The 27,767-nt window shown below is 50.7% G+C and overlaps 1 protein-coding gene across 1 annotated transcript; it reads left to right on the forward strand.

Annotated features, from left to right (window-relative positions):
- CADM3 (cell adhesion molecule 3) lies at nt 1-27,669 on the forward strand. The gene is made up of 9 exons (XM_077789408.1): nt 1-123; nt 11,525-11,665; nt 14,053-14,205; nt 16,152-16,289; nt 19,293-19,463; nt 21,435-21,525; nt 22,868-23,037; nt 25,849-25,974; nt 27,097-27,669. The coding sequence occupies exons 1-9, from the start codon at nt 48-50 to the stop codon at nt 27,213-27,215; spliced, it is 1,185 nt and encodes a 394-aa protein (XP_077645534.1). The 5' UTR covers nt 1-47; the 3' UTR covers nt 27,216-27,669.
- Nucleotides 27,670-27,767: the final 98 nt, after the last annotated feature.

Raw genomic sequence — 27,767 nt, forward strand, 5'->3', positions numbered from 1 at the left:
GATCGCGCCGGCCCCGCGGGCTCCCGCCGCCTCCCGCCGCCGCCGCCATGCAGCCGCCCGCCCTCCGCACCCTCCTGCTCGTCGCCTGCTTCGCCAGCGCCCGGGGAAACCTCTCCCGCGACGGTGAGTGGCGGCACCGCGAGCGCGACGAGCGGCGTCCCCATCCCCGCCGCGAACCGTGCGGTGACGCCGGGGAACCGAGCGACAGGTGCGGGCGGCGGCGGCGGCGCCGTTATGTGGGTCAGGCAGGTGCCGCCCGCCCCGCCCCGCCCGGCCCTCGGGGCCCGCCCCGCCGCCGCCCGCGGGCGCGGCTCCCCGGGGCGGCCGGCGGGGCTCAAGGTCACGGCGGCGCCGGTGCTGCCCGTCGTGTCCCGCCGGGGCCGCGGCGGAACGTTCCAGACAGGCCCCGCCGGGCGGCGGCGGCGGCGCTCGGCCCCTCCCGGCGCTGCCCGCGGGGCGGGGGAGGGCGGCGGAGGAGGAGGATGGAGAATCCCCGGTGGTGGCGGAGATGCGCGGGGACACCGCGGAGGGGCGGATGGAGCCGCCCGGGTACCGGCGGGGCGGATGGAGCCGCCCGGGTACCGGCGGGGAGGATGGAGCCGCCCGGGTACCGGCGGGGAGGATGGAGCCGCCCGGGTACCGGCGGTGACATCCGAGCCGCGCTGGGGCGGCTCCCGGTGCCTCCGGTGGGAGCCGCCGCCTCCCCCCGGGATGAGCGGAGGGGGGGCTCGGCGGCGGCGGCCGCTCCCCGGTCCCGCCGGGATGCTCGCCAGACAAAGCCCCGGTTCACCGGGGGTTCTGTCCCCCATCGCTCCCGGTGGCTCGGAGCCGCCGTGCCTTGTCTGGCTGCCGGCGGCTCCGTTCGCCGTGTCGGGAGTCGCCTGTCGCGACAGAAGCGATGCCGCTGCGTGTGTTTGGGTGGGGAGGGCTGGGCTGGAGCCGCCGTGCGGGGTTTGGGGGTGCTGGGGGTGCTCTGTCCCCATCCCTGCGGAGCTGGGGGTGCTCCGTCCCCATCCCTGCGGAGCTGGGGGTGCTCCATCCTCATCCCTGCGGAGCTGGGGGTGCTCCAGCCCCATCCCTGCGGAACTGGGGGTGCTCCAGCCCCATCCCTGCGGAACTGGGGGTGCTCCAGCCCCATCCCTGCGGAACTGGGGGTGCTCCAGCCCCATCCCTGCGGAGCTGGGGGTGCTCCATCCTCATCCCTGAGGAGCTGGGGGTGCTCCAGCCCCATCCCTGAGGAACTGGGGGTGCTCCAGCCCCATCCCTGAGGAGCTGGGGGTGCTCCATCCTCATCCCTGCGGAGCTGGGGGTGCTCCAGCCCCATCCCTGCGGAACTGGGGGTGCTCCAGCCCCATCCATGAGGAGCTGGGGGTGCTCCATCCCCATCCCTGCGGAGCTGGGGGGGGTCGAGGGTCCCGAGGGCTGTGCCGGGTGGGAGGTGACACGGTGGGGACAGGGGCTGAGCCCACGGGGCGCCCCCGCACCCATCTCCGTTGCTGTCACAGCCTCTGGGGGCTGGTGGCTGCGTTCCCATCCACGAATCCCGGGGGTTTGTGCTGCTTTTGGCCACGGTCCTCCCACGGAAGAGTCATTTGGGTGTGGGTGATGCTCAGCCTGGGGGGTGGCCGTGACCCGGAGCTGCCCTGGGACAGGACACAGCCCGGATGGTGACACTGCAAGATTTCCTCCCGGGCTGGCCTCTGCTTTGGCCCAACCCTGACCACCAGCGGCACAGCTGGACAAACAGATCCCCCCAAAAAAAGAAAAAAACATCCCTTAGGAGCAGAGGAGATGCTTGGAACGGAGTTGTCGTGTTTTCACGGTCGGTGCCATCCCCTGTGCTGGGGCAGAGGGATGGAGTCTCCTCCTTGGAGAAGGTTCCTCCAGAGCTCCACGACGGCCGGGGCAGGGTGTGGAGGAAGCCCTGGAAGCCCCCCAGGCCCAGCTCCTGCACAAGAGGACCCTGTCTGAGCTCTTGGCCGCCGTTGTGCTGCCGTCGGCACATTCGGCTGTTTGGGCTGCTGCGTGGTTGTCCTTGTGTGAGGAGCATTCTCTCGCGGCGGGGTTATTCCACTCGGCAGTTGTGTAACCCTTTTGTTTGGACAATGCCCTGGGAGGCCAAAACCAGATCTTTTGGGGCTGGTTTTTGTTGTTTTTTTTTTTCCCCGGGGCACTGGAGGACACGGGAAGGTTTGCAGAGACGCAGGTTCAGGGCGATGTCCCTGTCCTGCAGGGTGAGTTTTTATTTCTGGAGCTTTCTGCTTGGCCAGACCACCCAGAGAAGATCCTGTGGCCTGAGGAGATGTCCTGCCCCTGTGGGATGGGGCTTTTGGCATGCCCAGGTGACATCTGCAGGTCCAAACCCTTTTTTTTGGATAATGCCCTAGGTAGGAGGCCACCACAAGCTAAAACCAGATCATTTGGGGCTGTTTTTGGTTGGTTTTTTCCCCTGGGGCCCTGGAGGACACGGGAAGGTTTGCAGACGGGCAGGTTCAGGGCGATGTCCCTGTCCTGCAGGGTGAGTTTTTATTTCTGGAACTTTCTGCTTGGCCAGACCACTTGGAGAAGCTCCTTTGGCCTGAGGAGATGTCCTGCTGTTGGGGCAGCTGGCTCCCAACCTGCCCTGCCCCTGTGGGATGGGGCTTTTGGCATGCCCAGGTGACATCTGCAGGTCCAAACCCTATTTTTGGACAATGCCCTGGGATTACTCAGGACTGTTTTTTTTCCTTGGGGGACTGGAGGACATGGGGAGATGTCCTCAGCCTGCTGAGATGAGGCAGGTTCAGGGTGGTTTTTTATTTCTGGAGCTCTCCGCTTGGCCAGACCACCCAGAGAAGATCCTTTGGCCTGAGAAGATGCCCTGCCCATGTGGGATGGGGCTTTTTCCATCCCCAACCTCCAAGAAAATGACATCTACAGGTCCAAACCCATTTTTTGGACAATACCTTGGGATTACTTAGGACTGTCTTTTACCTTGGAGCACTGGAGGACATGGGGAGATGTCCTCAGCCTGCTGAGATGAGGCAGCTTCAGGACATTGTCTGTGTCCTGCAGGGTGATTTTTTATTTCTGGAGCTTTCTGCTGGACCAGGCCACCCATGGAAGCTCCTGTGGCCTGAGGAGATGCCCTGCCCATGTGGGATGGGGTTCCACGGGAATTATTCCATCCCCAACCTCCAAGACAGTGACATCTGCAGGTCCAAACCCTTTATTTACACAATGCCCTGGGATTACTCAGGACTGTTTTTTACCTTGGAGCACTGGAGAACATGAGGACACGCCCTGCCACCTCCCAGCCTGCCCTGCCCATGTTGGGATGGGGTTCCACGGGAATCTTTCCATCCCCAACCTCCGAGCAGGTGCCACCTGCCTGTCCTGCTGGAATGTGGGAGAGCCCAGGGCCGTGGTGGCAGGCTGCTGCTGTCTGGAGCAGCAGGATCCTTTGCTCGGCGCTTTTCCTGGTGCTTTTCCCCCAAGGAATTCGTTCCCGGTGCCGTCCGGGCTCTCCGTATGCTCCCAGCGCTCGTGCCAGCGGCAGCCCTGGCACTGGCAGCCCTGGTGGGGCCCAGGAAAGGAGGGAGGGAGGGAGGGCGACCTCTCTGCATCCCTCCCTACCTGCCTGGCCTGATTTTGGATGACTCGGATCAGCTGCCTGGGGGGAGAGGAGCCGTTCCAGGGCTCAGGCAGAAGGGAGGCAGCGGAGCATCCCAGGAATCCTGCACTCGGCTCAACAGGCAAGGCTGGATTTTGGGACAAAGCCCCGGGATCAGGCTCTGCAGAGGTGCCCAGACGGTGAGGGATGTGCTGGCACCGCTGCCAGGACAGGAATTCTGCCTCAGGCCTGGCACGGCCAAACCCTTTTTGGTGCCGTTTGCAGAGGAGAAATCCCGAAGGAACGGGGTGATACACGAGCTGAGCATCTCCAGGTGTGGGAAAAGGGGAAAAAAAAGCCATTTTTGGCCAGGATTGCCTGCCTGGGAGCTCTCCTGCCCGCAAGCTGCTGCCTCTCCTCCCCGTGCCCAACTGATGGGATCACCGGAGGAACCGGAGGCGGCCTGACCCCGTCCGGTGCCAATTTTGGGGCGTTTCGTGCCCGTCCTGGTCCCTGCCAGGAGGAGGAGGAGGAGCAGGGCAGGGTGTGGTGGTGCCAGCTGGGAGCTCGGTGGGCTCTGCTGCTGGCGGTGGGTTTGTTCTGCCGTGCCAGGCTCTGGCTTGGCACTGCCCGCTCTCCTCCTGAGCTGCTTTCCCAGCCCTGCTGATGCCTTGGCTGGTCCTGCACAGATGGAGCAGAATCCTCCTCGATTCGGCTCTTCACCGAGGCCTGGAGGGTGCTGGCAGCTCTGCGACACCCCCACGGTCAGATGGACCTCCTCCTCCTCCTCCTCCTCCTCCTCCTCCTCCTCCTCCTCCTCCTCCTCCTCCTCCCAGTTACTGGGTCAGCTCAGCTTGAACCATCTGGTCCAGTTCTGGTCACTCTGTTCATGGCCAGCAGAGCCTTCATCGGGTGGAGACCAGCGGAGTCTTCATCGGGTGGTGATGCCAGGCTGGGTGTGACCCTCTCAGATGGATCTGCTGCTCTTCCTCCTCCTCCTCCTCCTCCTCCTCCTTCTCCTCCTCCTCCTCATCCCAGTTCAAGCTCAGCTTGAACCATCTCATCCAGTTTGGCCACTCTGTTCATGGCCAGCAGAGCCTTCATCGGGTGGAGACCAGCGGAGTCTTCATCGCGTGGTGATGCCAGGCTGGGTGTGACTTATTAAAAAATCTGGATATTGATCTGGTACCGATATCCAACTGTGACACAAAAACTCTCGAACAGTTTAAAGTTACAAAGTGTGTGTTTATTGTGTTTATTGTGTTTATTGTGTTTATTGTGTGTGGGATCACTCCCAAATCCACACCGCGGCTTCCAGGTGATTACAGAGCTCTTTTATCCACCCAAGTATTGAATACCCAAAAATACAAATAAATATTCATCATTTTGGTACATCCCATTCCCAAATCCACACTGCACCTTCCAGGTGATTACAGAGCTCTTTTATCCACCCAACTATTGAATACCCAAAAATACAAATAAATATTCATCATTTTGGTACATCCCCTTCCTCTCTTCGTACGCTAATCATTTCAAAAGCCATTCAGCATAAAATTTATTCCTTGAAAAGAGTCCCTTTCATGGAGAGGGGTCCCAAAATGAGGAAGTCAATGAAGTCTTCCTCATTCTGACCTTTCAACCTTTTTAATGTAAATATGACAAGTGAACTCTTGGTAGAACTCCCATTCCTTGTCTTCAATTGGTTTCAGGACAGAGGAGACCAACAATTGTATTAAGTTCCTAAAATCTATTTGTCAATTTATATTCTTCATTATAATTTCTTCATTATATTCTTCATTATAAACCCAGCTAACTCAACATTGTGCTGACAAGCAATCAATTATTAGTTAACTCCTAACTCTTAACTTCATCAAGGCATACTCGTTTATTATTATTTTAATTAACTCAAGTGAGGCTTATTTCTGACTAAAATCTTAGTTAGATTTTAAATCCCTTCAAGTTTACGTGGTGCTGCTCAGGTTTTCTGGGACCCCCACACAGACCCTGGGGAGATGTCCCAGAGCTGGGACGTGCTCTGGAGATGTTCCAGAGTTTTGGGATGTTTTCTGGAGATGTTCCAGAGTTTTGGGATGTTTTTTGGAGATGTTCCAGAGTTTTGGGATGTGCTTTGAGATTCTGCACTGGTGTCCAGAGCTGGACCCTCAAACACCTTGGGGAGATGTTTCCAGAGTTTTGGGATGTTTTTTGGAGATGTTCCAGAGTTTTGGGATGTTCTTTGGGGTGTCTGGGTGTCCACAGACACCCTGGGGAGACGTTCCAGAGCTGGGATGTGCTTTGGGGTGTCTGCTTTGGTGTCCACACACACCATGGGGAGATGTTCCAGAGTTTTGGGATGTGCTTTGGAGATGTTCCAGAGTTTTGGGATGTGCTTTGAGATGTCTGCACTGGTGTCCAGAGCTGGACCCTCAAACACCTTGGGGAGATGTTCCAGAGTTTTGGGATGTTTTTGGAGACGTTCCAGAGTTTTGGGATGTTCTTTGGGGTGTCTGGGTGTCCACAGACACCCTGGGGAGATGTTCCAGAGTTTTGGGATGTTTTTGGAGATGTTCCAGAGTTTTGGGATGTGCTTTGGGCTGTCTCCTGGTGCCCGGAGCTGCAGCTCCTCCTCCTCCTCCTCCCTCCTGCTGCCCCCAGGGTCCTGCTCCGACACCACGAGGAGATGGATCCAGATGTGCTCCAGAGGTGCTCCAGAGGTGCTCCAGAGGTGCTCCAGATGTGCTCCAGCCTCAGCTGCTGCTGCTCTGAGCATCCCTGAACCCCTGCAGCCTCTCCACTCCATTTTACCTCTCCAAGCCTCACCAATTTTGGGTTTTGGTGCATTTTTTTTGGCCTCCCTGTGGTTCTGGGCGCTCCAAAATTCGCAGAACCTTCAGCAGCAGCAGCAGAGGTGACCTGCTGGCCCCACAGCTGGCGCGGAGACATTCCTGGCCGGTTTTTTGGGACGTGGGCAGCCTCCAGGACCTGCTGGAATGGCTGGTGGTGCCTTTAGGTCGGACACTTGGAAAATCCATCTTTTCCCCCAGAGGGTGGTGGAGCACCGAGGAAGCTCCGCAGGGAATGACCACGTCCCCAAAGCTGCTGGAGCTCCAGGAGAACTTGGCCAAGCCGGGATTCTCGGGGTGTCTTCTCCACTCCGGCCATTCCACGATTTTATTTTTGGCAGGAGAGGAGCAGAGCTGCCAGAGCCTCCCCGAGTTTTATTTCAAAATAAAAAATCCTCTCGCGCAGCCTGGAGCACGTTTTGGGTGGGGTGACAACGGCTCAGGACCTCGAGGTGCCTTCAGGGCCACCCAACCCTTTCTGCCAGGGCGTCGTTTGGGCAGGGAGATCCTTAAAAAAACCAGAATTGTCAAGGAAAAAAAAAAAATAAATAAAATAAAAATAAAGCAGGGAGCTGGTTTCCCTTGGCAACAGCCGTGCTGGAGATTGGCCTTAGGGTAGGAGCTAAAAACCCACTGGAAAATTGGAATTTTCGGCTCCTGAGAGGAGGAGGGCGCTGGCACAGGGGTCACCCTCGGTGCCCCCAGGTTTTGGGGGAATTTTCTCTTTTTTTGGGACAAGCAGGGTGCCTGTGGGATTTGGGGTGGCTCAGAATTTTGGGGTTTTTTTGGTTTTTTTTTTCTGTGTTCTGCTCCCCCCCTCTCAGAGCTCAGGGTGTGAGCAGCTGGCTCGTGGCTCCCTGGAGTCAGGGAATGCTGATTTCCAGGGAATTCCTCTGGGATTTGGGATTTAGAGTGAAATGATTTAATGTGGGAAGTGTCCTCTTGCTATTCTCCTTCCCAGGAATGTTCATTGACAGGGAATTCTCATTTAAAATTGGGAATTTGGGGTTTGGGGTGAAATGATTTAATGTGGGAAGTGTCCTCTTGCTGTTCCCCTTCCCAGAAATGTTCATTTACAGGGAATTCCTCTGGAATTTGGGGTTTGGGGTGAGGATATTTCATGTGGGAAGGTGTGAGGCCCCTGGAATCAGGGAATTCTCATTTAAAATTGGGAATTTGGGGTTTGGGGTGAAATGATTTAATGTGGGAAGTGTCCTCTTGCTGTTCCCCTTCCCAGAAATGTTCATTGACAGGGAATTCCTCTGGAATTTGGGGTTTTATGTGAGAACTGCATCCTCTTACTTTCCCCTTCCTAGAAATGCTGATTTACAGGGAATTCTCATTTAAAATTGGGAATTTGGGGTGAGGATATTTCATGTGGGAAGATGTGAGGCCCTTGGAGTCAGGGAATTCTCATTTAAAATTGGGAATTTGGGGTTTAGAGTGAGGCCATTTTATGTGGGAAGCGTCCTCTTGCTGTTCCCCTTCCCAGAAATGTTCATTTACAGGGAATTTCTCTGGAATTTGGGATTTAGGGTGAGGATATTTCATGTGGGAAGGTGTGAGGCCCCTGGAGTCTGGGAATTCTCATTTAAAATTGGGAATTTGGGATTTGGGGTGAGGATATTTCATTTGGGAAGGTGTGAGGCCCCTGGAGTCAGGGAATTCTCATTTACAATTGGGAATTTGGGATTTAGGGTGAAATGATTTAATGTGGGAAGTGTCCTCTTGCTGTTCCCCTTCCCAGAAATGTTCATTTACAGGGAATTCCTCTGGAATTTGGGGTTTTATGTGAGAACTGCATCCTCTTACTTTCCCCTTCCTAGAAATGCTGATTTACAGGGAATTCTCATTTAAAATTGGGAATTTGGGGTGAGGATATTTCATTTGGGAAGGTGTGAGGCCCCTGGAGTCAGGGAATTCTCATTTAAAATTGGGAATTTGGGATTTGGGGTGAGGATATTTTATTTGGGAAGGTGTGAATTCCCTGGAATCAGGGAATTCTCATTTAAAATTGGGAATTTGGGGGTTGGGGTGAGGATATTTCATTTGGGAAGGTGTGAATTCCCTGGAATCAGGGAATTCTCATTTAAAATTGGGAATTTGGGGTTTGGGGTGAGGATATTTTATTTGGGAAGGTGTGAATTCCCTGGAGTCAGGGAATTCTCATTTAAAATTGGGAATTTGAGGTGGGGATATTTTATTTGGGAAGGTGTGAATTCCCTGGAATCAGGGAATTCTCATTTAAAATTGGGAATTTGGGATGAGGTTAATTTATTTGGGAAGGTCTGAGGCCCCTGGAATCAGGGAATTCTCATTTAAAATTGGGAATTTGGGATTTGGGGTGAGGATATTTTATTTGGGAAGGTGTGAATTCCCTGGAGTCAGGGAATTCTCATTTAAAATTGGGAATTTGGGGTGAGGATATTTTATTTGGGAAGGTGTGAGGCCCCTGGAATCAGGGAATTCTCATTTACAATTGGGAATTTGGGGTTTGGGGTGAGGATATTTGATTTGGGAAGGTGTGAATCCCCTGGATCTCCCAGCTCCCATCCCTGGCAGAGCCAAGCACACCCAGGGCTGTCGAATCCTGAATATTCCTCCACTTTTTCCCACTTTTCGGGAATATTTTCCATTCCTGTGGCTGTGGGGGCTGGAGGTGCAAAAGGTGGGAGCTGCCAGAAGGAAACTGAGGCACCAATGGAATTTTTGGATGGATTTATCCCCTCGGGGAGAGCAGAAATCCCCAAAATTCTGCATTTCCTGCGTCCTGGATGTTTTTTGGAGTCCTAAATGCTGAGAATTTCGAATTTTTGACCCCAAAAAGAAGGCTGCATTTAATGAAACCCCGTCCTGGATCAACCTGGATCCTTCCCAGCTCCACTTTTCCCTGTGAGCCTGCTCCAGCATCTTCTCCCTGCCTGGATCTGCGTTTTTGGGGACGTTTTTGGGGAAAAAACCAACCTGGGAGTTGTGGGAGGAGCTCCCAGAGGGATGAGATGTCACAGCACCCAAAAAAGGAGCAGATTTCCCCTCTCCTGGGAAATCTGGAAGCTGCTCGTCTGCCTGGAAATTTGAGTTCTGGATATTCCAGATTGTGGATTCACACCCAGCGGGAAAAAAAAAATCAGCTTGCAAAAAAAAAAAAAGTAAAAAATAAAATAAAATAAAATAAAAAAAGGATGTGCACAGCAGATGTCGGAGGTTTCCCGATCTGTGGATTTGAAATTCCCACCCTGGCAGGGTTGATTCCTGCAGGGAAAAGTGGGGATGGAGCTGAGGAGGGAATTCCTGGGACATGGAAAAGTGCCGGGAGAGGAGGAAAAGGAGTTTGGGGAAAAACATCCGTGACTGCGGGGATGAGCTGGAGATGTGTGGTGCTGAACCGGGAAAAGGAGGGAAGGGAGGGGGAAAATTTGGGAAAGGAGGAGGGAAAAATTGGGAAAGAAGGAGGGAAAATTTGGGAAAGGAGGAGGGAAAAATTGGGAAAGGAGGAGGGAAAATTTGGGAAAGGAGGAGGGAAAATTTGGGAAAGGAGGAGGGAAATGAGAAGAGATTTTTGGGAAAAAAGGAGGGAAGGGAGAAGGGATTTATGGGAAAGAAAGAGGGAAAATTTGGGAAAGGAGGAGGGAAAATTTGGGAAAGGAGGAGGGAAAATTTGGGAAAGGAGGAGGGAAAGGAGAAGAGATTTTTCGGAAAGAAGGAGGGAAAATTTGGGAAAGGAGGAGGGAAATGAGAAGAGATTTTTTTGGGAAAAAAGGAGGGAAGGGAGAGGGGATTTTTGGGAAAGAAGAAGGAAAATTTTGGGAAAGAAGGAGGGAAATGAGAAACGGTTTTTGGGAAAGGAGGGAAATAAATAAGAAGGGATTTTTAGGAAAGAAGGAAAGAAATTTTGGGAAAGAAGGGAAAGGAGAGGGGATTTCTGGGAATGAAGGAGGGAAATTTTGGGAAAGAAGGAGGGAATTGAGAAGAGATTTTTTGGGAAAGAAGGAGAGAAAGGAGAAGGGATTTTGGGGAATGAAGGAGGGAAATTTTGGGAAAGAAGGAGGGAATTGAGAAATGGTTTTTGGGAAAAAGGAGAGAAGTTTTGGGAAAGGAGGGAAATGTCTCGGTTGGCTGGGGACAGCAAGTGACTTCTCTGGGAATGGTTTAAATCCCAAATTTGAGGTTTTTTCTTGAAAGGGTTTTAATTCCTGTTTGAGGCTCTAAGGGAAATTTTGAAAAAAAAAAAAATCCCAAATTTGGGTTTTTTCTTGAAATGGGAAATGGTTTAAATCCCAGTTTGAGGCTTCTCTGGGAATGGTTTTTATCCCAAATTTGGGTTTTTTTCTTGAAATTGATTTAATCCCAAATTTGAGGCTTCTCTGGAATTTATTTAAATCCCAAATTTGAGGCTTCTCTGGGAATGGATTTAATCCCAGTTTGAGGCTTCTCTGGAAATTATTTTAATCCCAAATTTGGGGATTCTCTGGGAATGGTTTTAATCGCAGTTTCCACGTGCAGAGAGCAGATTTTGGGGACACCCAGGGTTTCAATAATTCCATTTTTTTGTGCAGGGGGCACATTTTGGTGACAATAATTCCATTACTTTCTGCAGGGGGCACATTTTGGGGACAATAATCTCATTTTTTTTTCTGCAGAGGGCACATTTTGAGGACAATAATCTCATTTTTTTGTGCAGAGGGCACATTTTGGGTAAGATAATTCCATTTTTATGTGCAGAGGGCACATTTTGAGGACAATAATCTCATTTTTTTTTCTGCAGAGGGCACATTTTGAGGACAATAATTCCATTTTTTTGTGCAGGGGGCACATTTTGGGTAAGATAATTCCATTTTTATGTGCAGGGGGCACATTTTGGGTAAGATAATTCCATTTTTTGTGCAGGGGGCACATTTTGGGTAAGATAATTCCATTTTTTGTGCAGAGGGCACATTTTGGGTAAGATAATTCCATTTTTTTGTGCAGAGGGCACATTTTGGTGACAATAATTCCATTTTTTTGTGCAGGGGGCACATTTTGGGTAAGATAATTCCATTTTTTGTGCAGAGAGCACATTTTGGGTAAGATAATTCCATTTTTTGTGCAGAGAGCCAGCCCACGACGTCGGATGAGACCGTGGTGGCCGGGGGCACGGTGGTGCTCAAGTGCCAGGTGGAAGATCCCGACGATTCCTCCCTGCAATGGTCCAACCCAGCCCAGCAGACCCTGTACTTCGGGGAGAAACGAGGTAAAATCACAACTGACTTGAGCTCAAAGCACAATTTGAGCTCAAATCCCAATTTATTGGAGCTCAAATCCCAATTTATTGGAGCTCAAATCCAAATTCGAGGTCAAATCCCAATTTATTGGAGCTCAAATCCCAATTTATTTGAGGTCAAATCCCAATTTATTGGAGCTCAAATCCCAATTTATTTGAGGTCAAATCCCAATTTGAGGTCAAATCCCAATTTGAGGTCAAATCCCAATTTATTTGAGCTCAAATCCCAATTCGAGCTCAAATCCCAATTTATTTGAGGTCAAATCCCAATTTGAGGTCAAATCCCAATTTGAGGTCAAATCCCAATTTATTTGAGCTCAAATCCCAATTCGAGCTCAAATCCCAATTTATTTGAGCTCAAATCCCAATTTATTTGAGCTCAAATCCCAATTCGAGCTCAAATCCCAATTTATTTGAGCTCAAATCCCAATTTGAGGTCAAATCCCAATTTATTTGAGGTCAAATCCCAATTTGAGGTCAAATCCCAATTTATTGGAGCTCAAATCCCAATTTATTGGAGCTCAAATCCCAATTCGAGGTCAAATCCCAATTTATTGGAGCTCAAATCCCAATTTATTGGAGCTCAAATCCAAATTTATTTGAGCTCAAATCCCAATTTATTGGAGCTCAAATCCCAATTTATTGGAGCTCAAATCCCAATTTATTGGAGCTCAAATCCCAATTCGAGGCCAAATCCCAATTTATTTGAGCTCAAATCCCAGTTTATTTGAGGTCAAATCCCAGTTTATTTGAGGTCAAATCCCAATTTGAGCTCAAATCCCAGTTTATTTGAGCTCAAATCCCAATTTGAGGTCAAATCCCAGTTTATTTGAGCTCAAATCCCAATTAGGGGTAAAATCCCCAATTTGAGGCAAAATCCCAATTCGAGCTAAAATTCCACAGTTGGGGGAAAAAAGAGGCAAAATTCCAATCCAAAGTAAAATCCCAGAGCTGGGGAAAAAAATAAATAAAATTCCAGTTTCCATAGTTGGGGAAAAAGGTGAAATCCCAATTTGAGGTAAAAATCCCAATTTGAGGTAAAAATCCCAATTTGAGGTGAAATCCCACAGTTGGGAAAAAAGAGATAAAATTACAATTTCTTTTCCCTTTCTTTCTTTCCCCTGGTTTTTCCTCTTGTTTTTTGTTTTTTTTTTTTTTTTTTTTCCCTGTTTTTTTTTTTTTTTCCTGTATTTTTCCTTGGGTTTTTTTGGGTCTTTTTTTTTTCCTTTTTTTTTTCCTTCTTTTTTTTCTTTTTTCTTCATTTTTTTCCTTTTTCCCCCTTTTTTTCCTTTATTCCTTTTTTCCCTTTTTTTCCTTTTTTTCCCTTTCTTTTTTCCTTTTTTCCTTTTTTTTCCCTTTTTTTTCCAATTTTTCCCCCTTTTTTTCCTTTTTTCCTTTTTTCCCCTTTTTTCCCTTTTCTCCTTTTTTTTCTTTTTTTCCCTTTTTCCCCTTCTTTTTTCCTTTTTTCCTTTTTTTTTCCTTTCTTTTCCTTTTTTTTCCCCTTTTTCCCCCCTTTTTTCCCCGGTTTTTTCCTTTTTTTCCCTTTTTTTCCCTTTCTTTCCCCCTTTTTTCCTTTTTTTCCCCCCCTTTTCCCCTTTTTCCTTCTTTTTTCCTTTTTCTTTTTTCTCTTTCTTTTTTCGTTTTTTTTTCCTGTTTCTTTTTCCTTTTTTTCCCTTTTTTCCCCCCTTTTTCCCCCTTTTTTTTTTCCTTTTCCTTTTTTCCCCCTTTTTTTTTTCCTTTTCCTTTTTTTCCTTGTCCTTTTCCCCCACTTTTTTCCTTTTCCTTTTTTTCTTTTTCCTTTTCCCCCTTTTTTTCCCTTTTTTTTCCCCTTTTTTCCTTTTTTTTTCATTTTTCCTTTTTCTTTTTTCTTTTTCCTTCTTCCTTTTTTTCTCACTTTCACCCCTTTTTTCCCCCTTTTTTTTCCTTTTCCTTTTTTTCTGTTTTCTTTTTTCCTTTTCCTTTTTTTCCTTGTCCTTTTCCCCCATTTTTTTTTCCTTTTCCTTTTTTTCTTTTTCCTTTTTCCCCCTTTTTTTTCCCTTTTTTTTTCCTTTTCCTTTTCCTTTTTTCTGTTTTCTTTTTTTTTCTGTTTCTTTTTCCTTTTTCCCCCATTTTTTCCCCCCTTTTCCCCCCATTTTTTCCCCCTTTTTTTTCCTGTTTCTTTTTCCTTTTCCCCCCATTTTTTCCCCTTTTTTTTTCCCTGTTTCTTTTTCCTTTTCCCCCATTTTTCCCCATTTCCCCCCCCATTTTTCCCCTTTTTTTTTCCTGTTTCTTTTTCCTTTTTCCCCATTTTTCCCATTTTCCCCCCCATTTTTCCCCTTTTTTCCCCTGTTTCTTTCCCCTTTCCCGTTTCCGCGCAGCGCTGCGGGATAACCGGATCCAGCTGGAGCGCTCCACGCCGCACGAGCTGACCATCAGCATCAGCGACGTGGCGCTGGCGGACGAGGGCGAGTACACGTGCTCCATCTTCACCATGCCCGTGCGCACCGCCAAGGCGCTGGTCACCGTGCTGGGTAGGGCGCCGAACGGCCCCGGGGACCCGAACATCCACGTGGACCAGAACATCCAGATTGGCCCGAAAATCCATGTGGACCCGAAAATCCACATGGACCAGAAAATCCACATGGTCCTGAAAATCCAGATTGGCCCGAAAATCCACATTGACCCGAAAATCCACGTGGACCCAAACGTCCCTGTGGACCCGAAAATCCATGTGGACCCGAACATCCACATGGACCAGAACATCCAGATTGGCCCGAAAATCCATGTGGACCCGAAAATCCACATGGACCAGAAAATCCACATGGTCCTGAAAATCCAGATTGGCCCGAAAATCCACATTGACCCGAAAATCCACGTGGACCCAAACGTCCCTGTGGACCCGAAAATCCATGTGGACCCGAACATCCACATGGACCAGAACATCCAGATTGGCCCGAAAATCCACATTGTCCCAAACATCCACGTGGACCCGAACATCCACATGGTCCTGAAAATCCACATGGTCCCGAAAATCCAGATTGGCCCGAAAATCCATGTGGACCCGAAAATCCACATGGTCCTGAAAATCCAGATTGGCCCAAAAATCCATGTGGACCCGAAAATCCACATGGACCAGAACATCCACATGGTCCTGAAAATCCAGATTGGCCCGAAAATCCATGTGGACCCGAAAATCCACATGGACCAGAACATCCAGATTGGCCCGAAAATCCAGATTGGCCTGAAAATCCACATTGGCCCGAAAATCCACATTGTCCCAAACATCCACATGGACTCGAACATCCACATGGTCCTGAAAATCCAGATTGGCCCAAAAAATCCACGTGGACCCGAAAATCCACGTGGACCCGAAAATCCACGTGGACCCAAACGTCCCTGTGGACCCGAAAATCCATGTGGACCCGAACATCCACATGAACCCGAAAATCCAGATTGGCCCGAAAATCCAGATTGGCCCGAAAATCCACATGAACCCGAAAATCCACATTGTCCCAAACATCCACATGGACCCGAACATCCACATGGTCCTGAAAATCCACATTGGCCCAGAAAATCCATGTGGACCCAAAAATCCACGTGGACCAGAACATCCACATGGTCCTGAAAATCCACATTGGCCCAAAAATCCACATTGACCCGAAAATCCAGATTGTCCCGAGAATCCAGATTGTCCCGAAAATCCACATAGACCCGAACATCCACATTGGCCCGAAAATCCACACTGGGACAGCCTGGCTGCAGGATTGTCCCTAAAATCCAGATTGTCCCGAAAATCCAGATTGTCCTGAAAATCCACATTGGGACAGCCTGGCTGCAGGATTGTCCCTAAAATCCAGATTGTCCCTAAAATCCAGATTGTGTCACTCTTGTTAAAGGATTTCCCACTGTCCCTAAAGTCCAGACTGTTCCTAAAGTCTGGACTGTGCCACCCTGGCTAAAAGATTTCCCAGTGCCAGGAGCAGGATTTGGGATACCAGCACAGGATTTGGGATGGATTTGGGTTACCAGGTCAGGATTTGGGATGCCAGGGCAGGATTTGGGATGGATTTGGGGCAGCAGGGCAGGATTTGGGATGGATTTGGGATGCCAGGGCAGCATTTGGGATGGATTTGGGGTACCAGGGGCAGGATTTGGGATGGATTTGGGATGCCAGGGCAGGATTTGGGATACCAGCACAGGATTTGGGGTGGATTTGGGATGCCAGGGCAGGATTTGGGATACCAGAACAAGATTTGGGATGGATTTGGGTTACCAGGTCAGGATTTGGGATGCCAGGGCAGGATTTGGGATGGATTTGGGGCACCAGGGCAGGATTTGGGATGGATTTGGGATGGATTTGGGATACCAGCTCAGCATTTGAGCACCTCCCAGATGCCACCCCCGTGCGCGTGCCGCGTTTTGGGGTGGCACTGCCCCCTCCCCTGGCACGTTTGGGATTGTTCCCCTCTCCCCGCAGGGATCCCGCAGAAGCCGCAGATCTTCGGGCACGAGCAGCCCATCGACGAGGAGAAGGTGGCACGGCTGCTGTGCCGCTCGTCCGGCAGCAAACCCGCGGCGCAGCTGCGCTGGAGGAAGGGCAACCGCGACATCAAGGGTGGGTGCCACCGGCACCGGGGTGGCACTGGCACCCCGGGGTGGCATTGTCATCGTGGGATGGGTGGCATTGTCATCGTGGGATGGGTGGCATTGACGCCGTGGGGTGGCATTGCCACCCTGGGGTGGCATTTTCATCATGGGATGGGTAGCACTGTCACCCCGGGGTGGCATTGTCACCATTGGATGGGTGACATTGTCACCATTGGATGGGTGGCATTGTCACCTTGGGGTGGGTGGCATTGTGACCGTGGGATGGCATTGTTGCTGTGGGATGGGTGGCAGGGATGGGTGGCATTGTCGCCATGGGGTGGCATTGTCACCATGGGGTGGGTGGCATTGTCACTTGGGATGGGTGGCATTGATGCCGTGGCATGGCATTATGCTGTGGGATGGGTGGCAGGGATGGGCAGCATTGTCACCATGGGGTGGGTGGCATCGTGAAATGGGTGCCATTGTCACCCTGGGATGGCATTTTCATCATGGGATGGGTGGCATCACCATGGATGGCATTGTTGCTGTGGGATGGGTGGCAGGGATGGGTGGCATTGTCGCCATGGGGTGGCATTGGCACCAGGGTGGCATTTTCATCGTGGGATGGGTGTCATTGTCACCATGGGATGGGTGTCATTGTCACCATGGGGTGGCATTGTCATCGTGGGATGGATGGCATTGTCACCATGGGTGGCATTGTCACCATAGGATGGGTGGCTTTATCACCATGGGATGGGTGGCATTGTCACCGTGGGATGGCATTGGTACCATGGGATGGGTGGCATTGTTGCCATTGGATGGGTGACATTGTCACCATGGGATGGATGGCATTGTCACCATGGGTGGCATTGTCACCATAGGGTGGGTGGCACTGTTGTTGTTTGTTATAATATAAAATATAAAGTAATAGAATGTGACATAATAAAATATAACATAGCATAATATAACATAGCAATATAACATAACATATTTTATTGTAATATATTATAATATAACTATTATATTTAAACGTAATATATGTTATAACATATTATAATAACATAATATAACATAATAGTATAACATAATATAATATAGTGTAGTATAATACAATGTAATATAATATAGGATAATATTGTGTTATATAATCTAGTGTAATATAATATCAGTGTAATTATATAAATAATATATTATAATGCATTATGTATATAGTCTATATTAATATAACAGTACAAAAGGATAGAATTCTATATAATGTAATGTAATATAATATAATGTTATATCATATAATGTAATATAATATGGTGTAATATAATATAGTATAATATAATATAAATATAATTATATATTATTTTTTACTATTTATAATAAATAAATATAGATAATATAATTTATTATGTATATAATCTCTAATACATTAATATAATATAGTACAAAATAATATAATAGAATTCTATATTATATAATATATTACATTACATTACATTGTACTACATTACATTATATTACATTACCTTATACAAGGTATATGTAATATATAGTAGTTATAAAACTAAAATATAGAATATATAATATTATTATTATATTATAATTGTATAATATATTCTATATAATAATATATCTTATTCTATAATATATATTAAATAACTTTCTAAACTAATATATGGAATTTCTCACTTATTTAAAAAATATTCTCATTTAAAACTATAGAAATGTAAATTTATGATTTTTCTGCTTAATGTCTGTGTATTGTATTTTTAAATTATAATATAATCATCATTTAATTATAATAGTTACAATACAATTATAAATTTATCGTTTCTCACTTATTTAATCATATTTTCATTTACAACTCTAGAAATGTAAATTTATGATTTTTCTGCTTAATGTCTCTGTGTTGTATTTTTAAATTATAATATAATCATCATATAATTATAATCGTTACAATCATGATACAGTTGTAATACATTTATAATACAATTATGATAATATTTATAATTTCTCACTTACTTAAAGCATTTTCTCACAAGTCTAGAAATGTAAATTTATGATTTTTCTGCTTAATGTCTGTGTATTGTATTTTTACAATTATAATAATATAGTTATAATACATTTATAATACAGTTGTAATACAATTATAATGCAGTTTTAATGCAGTAATAATACAGTTATTATGCAAATTTATTGGAGTAATAATGCAATTATAATGCAGATATAATGCATTAATAATACATTAATAATGCAGTAATAATACCATTATAATGCAGTTTTAATGCAGTAATAATACATTAATGATGCAGTAATAATAAAATTACAATACTATTATAATGCAGTAATAATACAATTATAATGCAGATGTAATGCAGTAATAATGCAGTAATAGTACAATTATAATGCAGTAATAATACAGTTATAAAGCAGATATAATTCAATTATAATGCAGTTATAATACAATTATAATGCAGATATAATGCATTAATAATATATTAATAATGCAGTAATAATACCATTATAATGCAGTAGTAAAGCATTAATAATGCAGTAATAATACAGTTATAATGCAATTATTATGCAGTAATAATGCAATTATAATGCAGTTATAATACAATTATAATGCAGTAGTAAAGCATTAATAATGAAGTAATAATACAGTTATAATGCAATTATTATGCAGTAATAATGCAATTATAATGCAGTTATAATACAATTATAATGCAGTAGTAATGCATTAATAGTGCAGTAATAATACAGTTATAATGCAATTATTATGCAGTAATAATGCATTAATGATTCAGTAATAATACAATTCCAATACAAGTATAATAGAGATATAATTCATTAATAATACATTAATAATGCAGTAATAATCCAGTTATCATGCAATTATAATGCAGCAAGAATATATTAATAGTGCAGTAATAATACAGTTATAATGCAATTATAATGCAGCAAGAATATATTAATAGTGCAGTAATAATACAGTTATCATGCAATTATTATTTAATTTAATTATTATCCCCTGTCCCCGCAGACTCGGGCACCGAGGTGGTGGAGGACCCCAACGGCAAAACCTTCACGGTGACCAGCCGGGTGGAGTTCCGTGTCACCAAGGAGGACAACGAGGTGGAGGTCACCTGCACCGTGGACCACGAGTCCCTGCAGAACTCCGAGAGGTCGACCACGCAGAAGCTGCAGGTCCACTGTAGGTGGCAGGGGACATTTGGGTGGCACTGGACCTTCAGGGGACCCCACACGAGTTCTGTCCCCAAATCCTGTTTGTCCCCATCTCCCAGAGGTTCATCCCTGCATCTCTTCCCATCCTTGTCCCCAGATCCTTCTCACCATCTCCAGACTTCTGTCCCTGCTCCCCTTCCCTCATCCTGTCCCCAGATCCATCTCCCAGAGGTTTGTCCCTTCACCTGTTCCCACCCGTCCTCAAATCTTTGTCCCCATCTCCAGAGGTTTGTCCCTGCACCTCTTCCCTCATCCTGTCCTCAAATCTTTGTCCCCACATCTCAGGGATTTGTCCCTGCTCCACTTTCCACCCCTGTCCCCCAATCCTTGTCCCCGTGTCCAGGGATTTGTCCCTGCTCCACTTCCTACCCCTGTTCCCAAATCTTTGTCCCCATCTCCAGAGGTTTGTCCCTGCATCACTTTTCTCATCCTGTCCCCAAATCCTCCTTGTCCCCATCCCCAGGGGTTTGTCCCTGCTCCACTTCCCACCCCTGTCCCCAAATCTTTGTCCCCATCTCCAGGGATTTGTCCCTGCATCACTTTTCTCATCTTGTCCCCAGATCCTTGTCCCCATCTCCCAGAGGTTTGTCCCTGTATCACTTCCCTCATCTTGTCCCCAAATCCTTGTCCCCATCTCCAGAGGTTTGTCCCTGCTCCACTTCTCTCATCCTGTCCCCAAATCCTCCTTGTCCCCATCCCCAGGGATTTGTCCCTGCATCACTTTTCTCATCTTGTCCCCAAATCCTTCTCCCCATCTCCAGGGGTTTGTCCCTGCTCCACCTCCCACCCCTGTCCCCAAATCCTTGTCCCCATCTCCAGAGGTTTGTCCCTGCTCCACTTCTCTCATCCTGTCCCCAAATCCTTCTTGTCAGGGCATTATTTGGTGTGCCAGGTGCTGGATTTGGGATTCCAGGGGCAGGATCTGGATTTCCAAGTGAAGGATTTGTGGTTCCAGGGGCCAGATTTGGGGTGCCAGGTACAGGATTTGGGGTTCCAGGGGAGGATTTGGGATACCAGGTGCAGGAATTGGGATACCAGGGCTGGATTTGGGTTTCTAAGTGCAGGATTTGGGGTTCCAGGGTCGAGATTTGGGGTTCCAGGAGCAGCATTTGGGGCTCCAGGGACAGGATTTGTGGTTCCAGCTACAGGATTTGGGATACCAGGGCAGGATTTGGAGTACCAGGGGCAGGATCTGGGGTTCCAGGTGCAGGATTTGGGATACCAGGGGAAGGATTTGAGTTTCCAGGTGCAGAATTTGAGGTTCCAGCTACAGGATTTGGGATACCAGGGCAGGATTTGAGTTTCCAGGTGCAGGATTTGAGGTTCCAGCTACAGGATTTGGGATACCAGGGCAGGATTTGGGATTCCAGGTGCAGGATTTGGGATACCAGGGCAGGATTTGGAGTACCAGGGGCTGGATCTGGGGTTCCAGGTTCAGGATTTGGGATACCAGGGGAAGGATTTGAGTTTCCAGGTGCAGGATTTGAGGTTCCAGGTACAGGATTTGGGATACCAGGGCAGCATTTGGGATTCCAGGTACAGGATTTGGGATTCCAGGTGCAGGATTTGGGATTCCAGGTGCAGGATTTGGGATACCAGGGCAGGATTTGGGATTCCAGGTGCAGGATTTGGGATACCAGGGCAGGATTTGGGATGCCAGGGCAGGATCTGAGTTTCCAGGTACAGGATTTGGGATACCAGGGCAGGATTTGGGATGCCAGGGCAGGATCTGAGTTTCCAGGTACAGGATTTGGATTTCCAAGTGCAGGATTTGGGGTGCCAGTGTCAGGATGTGGGGTGCCAGGTGCAGGATTTGGGATGCCAGGCAGGATTTGGGATGCCAGGGCAGAGTTTGGGGTTCCAGGTGCAGGATTTGGGGTTCCAGGGCATTATTTGGGGTGCCAGGCCCTCACCCCACTGTTCTCTCCCCCTTTTCCAGACAAGCCCACGGCCAAGATCGAGCCTCACCCGCAGTACCCGCGCGAGGGGGAGAAGCTGCAGCTGCAGTGTGATGGGCAGGGCAACCCCATGTAAGGCCTTCCTCCCCTCCCTCCTCCTCCTCGGGGCTTCCCCTCCCTCTGCCAGGTCCCACAGCCCACCCCAGGAGGGGCTTTGGGGTGTCCCTGTCCCCGGGGGGGTTCCACGAGAGGTGACAGAACAGAAACCCTAAAATCACAAAGAATCAGGACAGAAACACTAAAAACCCCAAAGAATCAAAACAGAAACCTTAAAACTCAAAAGAATCAGAACAGAAAACCTGAAACCCCAAGGAACAGCAACCCTAAACCCCAAAGAACAGAAACCCCAAACCCCCAGGAGCAGCCCCCCAAAGCCCAGGACCAGCACCCCAAACCCCATGGAACAGAAATCCTAAAACCCCAAAGAATCAGACCAGAACCCCTAAAACCCCAGGACCAGCACCCCAAACCCCAAGGAACAGAACCCCTCCAGGAACAGCACCCCTAAAACTCGGGAACAGAACCCCTAAAACCCCAAAGAATCGGAACAGAAACCCTAAAACCCAAGGAATAGAAGCCCTAAAACCCCAGGACCAGCACCTCCAACCCCAAGGACCAGCCCCCCATACCCCATGGAACAGAAACCCTAAACCCCCAAAGAATCAGAACAGAAACCCCAAACCCCCAGGAGCAGCCCACAAAATTCCAATACCAGCCCCCCAAACCCCAGGAACAGAAACCCTAAAACCCCAAAGAATCAGACCAGAACCCCCAAACCCCAAGGAACAGCCCCCCATACCCCAGGACCAGCACCCCAAACCCCAAGGAACAGAAACCATAAAAACCAAAGACCAGCCCCCCAAACCCCAAGGACCATCCCCCCAAACCCCAAAGACCATCCCCCCAAACCCCAAGGACCATCCCCCCAAACCCCAAAGACCAGCCCCCCAAACCCCAAGGACCATCCCCCCAAACCCCAAAGACCGGCCCCCCGAACCCCAAAGACCAGCCCCCAAACCCCAGGATCATCCCCCCAAACCCCAAGGACCGGCCCCCCAAACCCCAGGATCATCCCCCAAACCCCAGGATCATCCCCCAAACCCCAAGGACCGGCCCCCCAAACCCAAAGACCAGCCCCCCAAACCCCAGGATCATCCCCCTAAACCCCCAGGATCATCCCCCCAAACCCCCAGGATCATCCCCCCGAACCCCAAGGACCGGCCCCCCAAACCCCCAGGACCGGCCCCCCAAACCCCAGGATCACCCCCCAAACCCAGGATCACCCCCCAAACCCCAGGATCATCCCCCCAAACCCAGGATCACCCCCCAAACCCCAAGGACCGGCCCCCCAAACCCAGGATCACCCCCCGAGCCCCGCAGCCGCCGCAGCCCGGCTGAGGCCGCGCCCGCTCAGCCCGCAGGAGTTCCTGTGGGAGAAGGAGGGCGGCGAGGCGCCGCTGCAGCTCAGCTCCGACAGCGTCCTCATCTTCCCCTTCCTCAACAAGAGCGACAGCGGCACCTACGTCTGCACGGCCACCAGCTCCATGGGCAGCGTGGTGGCCAAGTACAACCTGGACGTCAGCGGTGAGTGTGGCCCCGGGGCACCCCAGAAGTGTCACCCGTCACCTGTCTATGAGGTTATGGCATCCTTTGTGCCCAAAAAGTGTCACCCTGTCACCTGTGGATGGGGGCACTGCATCCTTTGTGCTCAGAGTGTCAGCCTGTCACCTGTGGATGGGGGCACTGCATCCTTTGTGCTCAGAGTGTCAGCCTGTCACCTGTGGATGGGGGCACTGCATCCTTTGTGCCCAAAAGTGTCACCCTGTCACCTGTGGATGGGGGCACTGCATCCTTTGTGCTCAAAAGTGTCACCCTGTCACCTGTGGATGGGGGCACTGCATCCTTTGTGCCCAAAAAGTGTCACCCTGTCACCTGTGGATGGGGGCACTGCATCCTTTGTGCCCAAAAGTGTCACCCTGTCACCTGTGGATGGGGGCACTGCATCCTGTGTGTCCCTCTCACTCTGTGGATGAGGTCACAGCATCCTTTGTGCTCAAAGAGTGTCACCCTGTCACCTGTGGATGGGGGCACTGCATGCTGTGTACTCAAAAAGTGTCACCCTGTCACCTGTGGGTGAGGTTACGGCAACCTTTGCGCCCAAAAAGTGTCACCATGTCACCCCTGTCACCTGTGGATGAAGGCACAGGGGACATTGTGTCCTTTGTGCCAAAAAGTGTCACCCTGTCACCTGTGGGTGAGGTCACTGCATCCTTAGTGCCCTAAAAGTGTCACCGTGTCACCTGTCTTGGGGTGGGAAGGGGCACATGGCGCTGTCCCCTGACTGTGCTCTGCTTGTCCCCGTGTCCCCATGTGTCACATGTGGTTCAGGGCCACATTTGTGTCCCCATGTCCCCATGCCGTGTGTCACACGTGGTTCAGGGCTGTGTTTGTGTCCCCATGCCATGTGTCACACGTGGTTCAGGGCCATGTCTGTGTCCCCATGTCCCCATGCAGTGTCACATGTGGTTCAGGGCCACATTTGTGTCCCCATGTCCCCATGCAGTGTCACACGTGGTTCTCCTTCCATTTGCAAAATCCAAATTCCTGCTCTCCTCCCCGTCTCTCTCTCCCACCTTGAACTCCCCCTCTTCCAGCTCTTCCCTTTCCTGCCTCCTTCCCCTGCGGTGCCACCCCAAAGTGGCACTCTGTCCCCCGTGTCCCCTCCCTCAGCCCCCAGCGCTGTGCCATCGCTCCCGTGTCACCCTCGTGTGTCCCCTGTGTCCCTGTGTGAGCACCCACAGCTCTCTGCACCCACCCAGGAGCTCCCCACGGGTGCCACCCGCTGTCCCTCGCCCACCCGGTGCCACCACCCCAGTCACAGCAGACGAGTTCCCTATCCAGGCTTGGTGGCACTGCCACTTTTGTCCCTAAAGCCACTCGTGTCCCAGGCCCTGGGAGCCACCTCCATGCCCAGCTGAGCCCTCCAGCTTGCCCACCTTGGTGCCACCCCTGTGGTCACCAGGGATGACACCACGAGGGTCCCTCAGGGCGTAACAAGGAGGAGAAGATGGCCACAGTGTCCCAGAGGTTGGTGGCAGAAGCAGAGGGACCTGTGGGGTCCCTAAAGCCACCTCCGTGTCCAGCTGAGCCCTGTAGCCTTGCCCACCTTGGTGCCACCCCTGTGGTCACCAGGGATGACACCGAGGGTCCCTCAGGGCGTAACCAGGAGATGGGAGAAGATGGCCACGGTGTCCCAGAGGTTGGTGGCAGAAGCAGGGGGACCCCTAAAGCCACTCATGTCTCCAGCCCTGGGAGCCACCACCTTGCCCACCTTGGTGCCAGCCCTGCCAACACCCTGTGGTCACCAAGGACGTGCACAGGTGGCACCTCACCATGGTGCCACCACGAGTGTCCCTCAGAGGTTACCCAGGAGGAGAAGATGGCCACGGTGTCCCACCAGGGTCCCTCAGGGGGTACCCAGGAGATGGGAGAAGATGGCCACGGCGTCCCAAAGGTTGGTGGCAGAAGCAGAGCGACCCGCGAGCTCACGGCTGGACCCGCCCGAGGTCCCCTCGAGGTCTCTGTCACCTCTGCGAGCCCTTCGTGCCATTGATTCCTGTGCTGTGTTTTTTGTTGTCCTCCCCAGATGTTCCCCAGCTCCCCACCCCACACGTTCACTCCACCCGGGGCCCTTCCCAGCCCATCTCTCATGCTTCCATGGCCTCCGCTCCATCCTTCACTCCAGCTCCCATCCAAGGTACCGTAACCTCCTTTTCTGTCTCTTTGCGGACCCCAGCCCGGCCTGGAGAAGCTCCACAGGATGTCCCCACCCTGGCCTGGGGACAGCCCTGCCCAGGTGGCTCCAGTCCCCTCGGGGGGTGCGCGTGTGGATTTTGGTGTTTTTTCAACCGAGCTGTCCCTTGTCCTGTGTGTCCGTGTGCCGTGTTGTCCCTCTGTCCTGCTGCCTCCCCTGTGTGTCCCCAGCCTCGTCCTTCCCAAAATGTGGCTCTGTCCCCACCCCGAGCTGATGGGAAGAGGATTTGTCACCGTGGCCCAGGGCTGGCACAGGATCCCAGCAGGAATGGAATGTCTTCTCACCACCTTTGGGGTCCTGCTGTCGTCACCTCTCCGGGTGCAGCCTGTTGGCCGTGCCAGCCTTCATGTCCCCTCCATCCTCCCTTTTATTTTGGGGGCCAAAACCCTGAAAAAAAGGGGCAGAGGATGGGATTTCCCCCTTTGCTTCCCCCCGTTCTTGCTGCCAGGACCCACAGCAGGACCCCCGGAGGAGCTGCTGGCACAGGATGGAGCTCCTGGTTGGGCAGCAGCAGCAGCTTCTGCTGCCCTGCAGGGTCTCAGCTCTTTTCTTGTCTCTTTTCTGTCCCCCCGCCTGGGCAGATGCCAGCCCGGTGCCCTCGACCTCCAGCACTTACCACGCCATGATCGGCGGCGTGGTGGCCGTCATCGTCTTCCTCCTGCTCAGCCTCCTCATCGTGCTGGGACATTACCTGATCAGGCACAAAGGTACGGCCCTGAGGGCTGCAGGGGGGCTGCAGGGGGGTCTCGGGGGTCTCAGGGCAGCTCGTGGGGATGTCAGGAATGTCCCAGGGAATGCAGGGGGAGGTGGTTCCCACCCGCTGTGTCCCGGGATTGTCCCCGTGTCCCCCTCGCCTGCTCCCTCTGCCTTCCTCCTCCTCCTTCCCCCCCGCCTGCCCCTTCCGTGCCCAGCAGGTTTGTGCCCAAGCCCTGGGGACACGGTGGCACCCGGCCATGGGCCACCCCCGGTGCTGATGTGTGAGTAGAGCCCCCCGCCCTGCTCCGGGGGCGGCCAGGACCCCCTGTTCTCCAGGAGGGGTTTGGGGGGGTCAGGAGCCTGACTGGCAGCGGTCACTCCATGTGTGGACACTGCCCAAAATCCTGGAGCACCCCAGTGGGTCTGCATCCCATCCATCCCATCCTTCCTGTGCATCCCACCCCATCCCATCAATCCCATTCCATCCCATTGATCCCATCTCATCAATCCCATCCCATTGATCCCATCCCATCCCATCCCATCCCATCCCATCCAATCCCATCCCATCCCATCCCATCCATCCCATCTTATCCCTCCTATCCCATTCATCCCAATCCCATCCCATTGACTCCATCCCATCCCGTCCCATCAATCCCATCGATCCCGTCCCATCGATCCCATCCCCATCGATCCCGTCCCACCAATCCTGTCCCAATTGATCCCATTCCATCCCATCCCATCCATCCCATCCCATTCATCCCATCCCATTGATCCCAGTCCTATCCCACTGATCCCATCCCATCCCATCCATCCCATCCTATCGACCCCATCCCATCTCATTGATCCCAATCCCATCCCATCGATCTCATCCCATCCCATCCCATCACATCCCATCAATCCCACCCCATCAATCCCATCCCATCCCATCCCATCCCATCCCATCCCATCCCATCCCATCCCATCCCATCCCATCCCATCCCATCCCATCAATCCCATCCCATCCCCTCCCAGCGACTTCTCCATCTCCCCCAGTCCCACCGGAGCCCCCCAGACCCCCCATTTGCGGGGGACTTGGCTCTGTCAGAGCCCCCCGTGAGCCCAAACCCCCAAACCCCGTCCCCCCCTTTCTCCAGGCACGTACCTGACCCACGAGGCCAAAGGCTCGGACGACGCTCCGGACGCCGACACCGCCATCATCAACGCCGAGGGCGGCCAGGCCGGCGGCGACGACAAGAAGGAATATTTCATCTAAAGGCGTTGGAGAGAGAGAGAGAGAGAGAGAGAGAGAGATGGAGCCAAGAGAACCCCGATGGCAACGGCAACCAGACCACAAACCCCACACCAAACCCAACAGATTTTCCCCGGCGCCCGGCACGGGCGGCCGGACGGACGGACGGACAGAGGGATGGCGGGACAGAGAGCAGGGAGAGCCACCGGCCTGGAGGCGTCGCTGACGCTTCTGGAACTTTGTACAAATCCTTCACTCCAACGGCGAGAGCCCCGGCCCCGTTTGCTTGCTTGCACCTCCATCCCCACGCCCTGACCCCCACAGACCAACCCGTGAGTGAGCGAATTCCTCCTCCTCCTCCTCCTTCCTTTTTTGGAACTTTTTATTTTTATTTTTTTTTTGGTTGTTTTTGGCTTTGGTTTCGTGGCTGCTCTTTGCTTCGGGCCCTTGGTTGGGGTGTTGGGCTGGGGTCGATGTAGCTCTTTCCCTTTGTTTCTCTCCGTTTCGGTTTCTTTGATATCCAAGGATAAAATCAGCTCCGGGTTTCCCGGGGCGAGTTTGGGGAACCCCCCACCC

Source organism: Lonchura striata, chromosome 33, assembly GCF_046129695.1.
Source record: "Lonchura striata isolate bLonStr1 chromosome 33, bLonStr1.mat, whole genome shotgun sequence".
Lineage (NCBI taxonomy): Eukaryota > Metazoa > Chordata > Aves > Passeriformes > Estrildidae > Lonchura > Lonchura striata.

Coding starts and splice junctions, on each gene's coding strand:
- CADM3 (XM_077789408.1), top strand. CDS start 48: ATGCAGCCGCCCGCCCTCCGCACCCTCCTGCTCGTCGCCTGCTTCGCC. Junction 124..11,524: donor GGGAAACCTCTCCCGCGACG/GTGAGTGGCGGC, acceptor TTTTTTGTGCAG/AGAGCCAGCCCACGACGTCG. Junction 25,975..27,096: donor TTACCTGATCAGGCACAAAG/GTACGGCCCTGA, acceptor CCCTTTCTCCAG/GCACGTACCTGACCCACGAG.